This window comes from Alosa pseudoharengus, unplaced genomic scaffold (genome assembly GCF_046254945.1).
Source record: "Alosa pseudoharengus isolate Yale_2024_CS ecotype anadromous, Long Island Sound unplaced genomic scaffold, YU_APseudo_1.1 YU_APseudo_1.1_scf_24, whole genome shotgun sequence".
NCBI classification, from domain to species: domain Eukaryota; kingdom Metazoa; phylum Chordata; class Actinopteri; order Clupeiformes; family Clupeidae; genus Alosa; species Alosa pseudoharengus.
In genome coordinates, this window is record NW_027468689.1 from 2,707,574 (window position 1) to 2,715,073 (window position 7,500).

The 7,500-nt window shown below is 46.4% G+C and overlaps 1 protein-coding gene across 5 annotated transcripts in view; it reads right to left on the reverse strand.

The window, feature by feature from the left end:
• bin1b (bridging integrator 1b) overlaps positions 1-7,500 on the reverse strand; it is a 33,921-nt gene that overhangs the window by 5,289 nt on the left and 21,132 nt on the right. For 4 of the 5 annotated variants that reach the window (XM_076302834.1, XM_076302836.1, XM_076302837.1 and 1 more), the window contains 2 exons: positions 7,157-7,214; positions 6,200-6,367 (listed from right to left, as the gene is read on the reverse strand). In XM_076302834.1, coding sequence (XP_076158949.1) covers positions 6,200-6,367; positions 7,157-7,214 — 226 coding nt within the window. The remainder of the gene's footprint in view (positions 1-6,199; positions 6,368-7,156; positions 7,215-7,500) is intronic. The other variant, XM_076302838.1, reaches the window with a different exon arrangement.

Sequence of the window (7,500 nt, forward strand, 5' to 3'; positions counted from 1 at the left end):
CTACTACACAACTACACTACACAACACTCACCATACACACAACTACACAACTACACAACTACACTACACAACACTCACCATACACACAACTACACAACACTCACCACACACACAACTACACAACACAACACTCATCATGCACACAACTAAACAACACTCACCACACACACAACTACACAACACAACACTCATCATGCACACAACTACACAACACTCACCATACACACAACTACACAACACAACACTCATCATACACACAACTACACAACACTCACCATACACACAACTACACAACACAACACTCATCATACACACAACTACACAACACTCACCATACACACAACTACACAACACAACACTCACCATACACACAACTACACAACTACACAACACAACACTCATCATACACACAACTACACAACACAACACTCATCATACACACAACTACACAACTACACAACACAACACTCACCATACACACAACTACACAACACAACACTCATCATACACACAACTACACAACACAACACTCACCATACACACAACTACACAACTACACAACACTCATCATACACACAACTACACAACACAACACTCACCATGCACACAACTACACAACACAACACTCACCATACACACAACTACACAACTACAAAACACAACACTCACCATACACACAACTACACAACACAACACTCACCATGCACACAACTACACAACACAACACTCACCATACACACAACTACACAACACAACACTCACCATACACACAACTACACAACACCTCACTCATCATACACACAACTACACAACACAACACTCATCATACACACAACTACACAACACAACACTCACCATACACACAACTACACAACTACACAACACAACACTCATCATACACACAACTACACAACACAACACTCACCATACACACAACTACACAACACAACACTCATCATACACACAACTACACAACACAACACTCACCATACACACAACTACACAACACAACACTCACAACACAACACTCATCATACACACAACTACACAACACAACACTCACCATACACACAACTACACAACACAACACTCATTATACACACAACTACACAACACAACACTCATCATACACACAACTACACAACACAACACTCACCATACACACAACTACACAACACAACACTCACCATACACACAACTACACAACACAACACTCATTATACACACAACTACACAACACTCACCATATACACAACTACACAACACAACACTCACCATACACACAACTACACAACACAACACTCATTATACACACAACTACACAACACTCACCATACACACAACTACACAACACAACACTCACCATACACACAACTACACAACACAACACTCACCATGCACACAACTACACAACACAACACTCACCATACACACAACTACAACACAACACTCATTATACACACAACTACACAACACAACACTCATCATACACACAACTACACAACACAACACTCATTATACACACAACTACACAACAACTCCTCCACAGCAACACAGTCATAAACACACCATAACCACACACAGTACAGCTCACCACAACACAACACTCACCATGCACACAACTACACAACACAACACAACACAACACTCACCATACACACAACTACACAACACAACACTCACCATACACACAACTACACAACACAACACTCATCATACACACAACTACACAACAACTCCACCACTGCAACACAGTCATAAACACACCATAACCACATCTACACAGTACACACACACTTACAGTCAGACAACTCCTTCACAAACCTCATCAAACATATCAAACCCATATCTACACACACCTGCAGCCAGATAACCCCTCTGCCACCTCAATACAGCCACACCTGCACACAGCTGATCAGAGTACAGGTACACACCTCTACTGTGATGATAATAACCAGAGTAACGACCTGGATACTGACTTACTAGCCACACCCACAACACCGTAGCCACTCCCACACCATTGTAACCACTCCCCCAACACCGCTTCCCTCCCTTCCTGTCTCTCTTTTCAGGCCAATTCACACCAAAGATTCATGACAAGACAAGACGAGCTGCAACACACTGTTCATTTTACCAGCAGCTTGCTGCAACACACTGTTCATTTTACCAGCAGCTTGCTGCAACACACTGTAAAAACTGAGGGGGGCTCACACCAGTGAAGAGCACCAGCGTTGTCATAACAACGCCTTTGTTACACCACTCATTGTAGCCACATGAACTAGCTAGCTGGCTAGTTAGCCAGCAAAGTTAACTAGCTAAGCTGACCAGCTAACAGTCAGTCAAATGATGTTATGTTTTGGTGACTTTGAGTGAACTGAGTTCATAAGTGTGAATCTTTGGTGTGAATCAGTCTTTACACTCTGAGTCTCCTCCTCTTCCCACTGCGGCTGCTCGTGCTCCGCCCACTCTGATTGGCCATCTGCTTCTCCGTCCTCCCGCCCTACCTCGGCCTCGTATTCGTCCCCCGGGTCGCCCCAGCCGGCCTGCGTGTAGTCCTGCCCCGCGGCCTGCTGCTCATTCCAGCTCTGCTGCTCATACGCCTGATCTTGGCCAGGGTCGTCCCATGCCTGCTCCCCGGAGTGACCTTGGGTGCCCTGGTCGTCCCAGCTGGGCTGGTTCTGGTCGTCCCAGCCTGGCTGCTGGTATTCCTGGGCAGGCAGGCTGTAGTGGTCCTGCTGGGGGGGGGAGGTGGCCTCCTGGTCCCACTGCTGGTGCTGCTGCTCAGGGGCGGGGGGCTGCTCCGCCTGACGGAGGAGGGGGGGTGGGCAGATGGTTTTGGCAGGTGTTTGGAATGGGGCATTTTGAGAGGGGGCAGAGAGGGATTGGTGGGGGCAAATAGGGCAGGAGGCCGAGGGTCCAAGGGGTGACAGGGGTGCGAAGGCGAAGGCAAGGGGGCAGTGGAGGGAGGTTTGGGACCAAAACAACAGATTTTGAGAAATGAAGTTCTACAAACTGCTCAGTCCTCTGTTTTCCGGGTTCCATTAGGTTCTACGTTTCAATAATTTTGGGGGTTGCTACGCACACACACACGTACACCAAAGTGGACAACTCACCGTAAAACATAATACACCCCCCCCCCCCCCACACACACACACACACAATGGTACAGCACATAGCTCTGCTGCCCCGACCCAGCTACTCTGACTCATGCAGTCTATGGTAGCAGCAACACATAAGAATCCCTGAGGATCTGCGCAGCACTTTTGAGATGCTACAAAACACTCAAGATGGGCGAGCACTGCATTTTACACATACACACATACACACACACACACACACACACACAGGCCCCTCTAAGGGACAGACACACACACACACACACACACACACACACACAAGGGCTGCCTAGCACTTTTGAGATGCTACGCAACACACAAGATGGCCGAGGGGTGCATTTCAACCCCAAATATGAAGAGCAACAACACACACAGGATCCACAGACAACAGATTCTCAGTCATCACGGAGTCAGGATAGAGTGTGTGTGGGTGCAGGTGTGTGCATGAGAACATGTGACTGGCTCGTACACCAGCATTATGACATCTCACACATTTCAGCTATGAACCCCACCCATGACACTCACAGGGCATAGGTCACTCTCCACACATGCAATGAGTTAGTGCAATTAGTTACTGCTTTGGTCAGTAAGATGTCTCTTGTCTGGTACCTGCATGTCTCATTGGAATATCTACCTGCAAGTGCTTGTGCTTGGATATGAAACTGCATTTCTTTTCTTTTAGAGAATGCTCCTCTGAGTACGACACTGCACTGAGAACTTAGAATCTGGGGAGCCCACATGGTCCCCAGAGAAGTAGGAAGTGGCCTGTGGGTACAGGAAACTGGGTCGGGGAAACAGGAAGTCCTTACCTGCCATGAACCCCAAGATGGCGCCTTCCATGAGGCAGTGAGGAAGAAGGACACAGGAAATTTAGGAAGTAAGTAAATTAGTAAGAATTTTATTTAATATAGTGTTTATTTTCTTTATTCAAATTATATTATTTAGTGACATGAGGAACAAGGGATAGAGTGAGAGGAGGGTGGAGGAGTGAAGCAAACAGGGATTCCAGACACGGGACTTGGGAACGTTATTAATTAAATCATCTGAAATTTGAAATCCTTATTGAAATCCTTAATTGTTAATAGCTTAAATGTTATTCTGTTTCTGTAGCTGTAGCTCTGTAGCTTAATTGTTTAAATGCTTAAGTCGCAATGGATAAAGGCGTCTACCAAATGAATAAATGTAAACATGACATTCATGAGTTTTGGAATTATTTGTTTCAGTGGATTCTTCTTTTTCTGCATCTGCCAAGCATTTAAGTATCTTGGACATTTATATCTTTAATCTATAACTATAATATATGTATAGAATATATTTTTATCATGACTTTATCTATACTAGGCAAACAGTAATAATTAGTACCACAAGCCAACTCTATGCTGGGTGGATGCTTGGTCAGCTAGAGCAGGAATCGAGCTGGTCTACTGAAACAGATGCCCCATGAACGCCTCTGAACGTCGTCCATCACCACGTCTTCTGCTTTAGGTCTCCCTGCGCCCTCTAGTGGTGGACTTTCCAACCAAAACACATCACGTTCTCACAGGAACCACCTCACGTTCTAACCGGAACCGGCCTGATACTTGGCTGGTTTCACCCCCCTTCTCAGCTCTTCCTCAGATACCACTGATGGTCTCACAGCAGCAATCCCAGTTCACAGTGTAGAGACACTCTGCAGTGCTGCTCAGGTGAATGTGATAGCACAGTCTAGTAGAGGGCAATTCCATGGAAAATTATGTTTTTTGTAACATCCATAACACCAATAAAATGTGATGGTATGATATGATGTGAATAATTACATGAAATTTGAGCATTTGCTATTGTACATGAGAAAAAATGCACAAAACATGAATGTTATCATTCACATCATACAAATGCCAAGGCATTTCACTGGCGTTATGGATGTGACAAACAGTCCATTTTCCGTAGAATTGCCATAGAACAGGTAAGGCTTTGCTGGAATTGCCATAGAACAGGTAAGGCTTTGCTGGAATTGCCATAGAACAGGTAAGGCTTTGCTAGAATTGCCATAGAACAGGTAAGGCTTTGCTAGAATTGCCATAGAACAGGTAAGGCTTTGCTAGAATTGCCATAGAACAGGTAAGACTTTGCTGGAATTGCCATAGAACAGGTAAGGCTTTGCTAGAATTGCCATAGAACAGGTAAGGCTTTGCTGGAATGAAAGCCTCCATAACTGTTCTCTCTTTCCTCTCTTCCTTTCTGTTTCATGGTTTTGTTTGTTTGTTTGTGTGTTTACAAAAACTTTATTGACCCTTGATAAAGTGACCTTGAGATAGACATGGTATTGAGGTCCAAATCAAGCAGACTGCCCAGTGTTAGTTTCTCATACTGATGCATGTGTCACACACACACACACACACACACACACACACACTGACACACACACACACACACACACACACACACAGGGGTCTAGAAGTCATGAGCACAGACATCGGTGGGTTAGCTAAAAGCTGCCCCATGACAGCTTTGGTTCATGCACGATGAAGAGAACAGGTCTCCCCTACACACAGTGGTCAGTGAAAGAGTGCACATGAGTACCCCCTACTGGCCAACTCTGTAATCACATCAGGCCTGTGACTGGAGATGTGTATGCAGACAATGTGGAGCTGGAACTGAGGGCAAGTAGGGGAGGAGGAGGAAGAGGAGGAGGGAGGAGGAAGAGGAGGAGGGCACAGAAGGATCCAGAAGAACACACAAAGATTCAGGGGAGGAGAGGAACAGAGGATGATGATGGCGCAGTCAGGGGTGGAGGAGTGTAAAGGAACGCAGAGGCCTGAGGATGGAGAAGATGCAGAGAGATCGCAATCAGGAGAGGACAGGAAATGACACCAGCAGGAGAGGACAGGAAATGACACCAGCAGGAGAGGACACTATCAGAAGGAGAGGACGCAATCAGGAGAAGAGGACGCAATGAGGAGTGTATAGGAAATGACACCATCACGAGAGGACAGGAAATGACACCACCAGGAGTGGACAGGAAAGGTCACCATCAGGAGCGTATAGGAAAGGTCACCGTCAGCAGCGTACAGGAGAGGAGAAAGAGGTTGGTGGGGCTGTCTAACCGGTGATGGAGCTGTTACGGTGACCTCTGGCGTTGGTGATGGGGTTGGCATGGGAACCGAAGCAGCGTCCCCAAACAGATCAGGGGTGTTGTCCTGCGGCGGCGGCATCTCTCTAGACGGGGACGGCCTGGGTGGCCGAGGGACCGGGGGGCCCGACGGTCGCCTCGACTGTGACGCACACACACACATGCAGTGACACAACATCAACATGCAGGCAAACGCAAACACAAAGAAACTCCCCAGTAGTAACAGCTTCTGTATGGTGGATTGGTCATTGTGATTTAACTAATTCCTCACACCATTATGAACACACACACCACTCTGTTAACACACACACCACTCTGTTAACACACACACACCACTCTGTTAACACACACACCACTCTGTTAACACACACACCACTCTGTTAACACACACACACCACTCTGTTAACACACACACACCACTCTGTTAACACACACACACCACTCTGTTAACACACACACACCACTCTGTTAACACACACACCACTCTGTTAACACACACACACCACTCTGTTAACACACACACCACTCTGTTAACACACACACCACTCTGTTAACACACACACACCACTCTGTTAACACACACACCACTCTGTTAACACACACACACCACTCTGTTAACACACACACACCACTCTGTTAACACACACACACCACTCTGTTAACACACACACCACTCTGTTAACACACACACACCACTCTGTTAACACACACACCACTCTGTTAACACACACACCACTCTGTTAACACACACACCACTCTGTTAACACACACACCACTCTGTTAACACACACACCACTCTGTTAACACACACACACCACTCTGTTAACACACACACACCCACACAACCACACCACACACACGCACACAAACCCACCACTCACACAAACACACACACACATCCACACCACACACAAACACTATCTCTCAGTACCTTGGGTGGTGACTTGGGAATTGTGTCCGACTCTGTGTTGTGGTTGGAGGCAGCCTCACTGTGGGGCAAAGACACAGGAGACATTCATAAGGAACAAACACACACACATCTACTGTGGTGGGCACACACACACACACACACATGCAGTACTCAGAGTGTCCAACAGAGGTCAACAGCTCACTGCTCTAAGGCAGCATATGATTAGTCATTGCATTCATCTTGATTTGTATTTGATACTGTGCTTCAGACAGACATTTTTAGACAGTGTTTCTTAACTGGTGGGTCAGGGCCCAAAAGTGGGTGGCGGAACCGTTCTGGGTGGTCGCGGAGCTTGTGGATAAAAA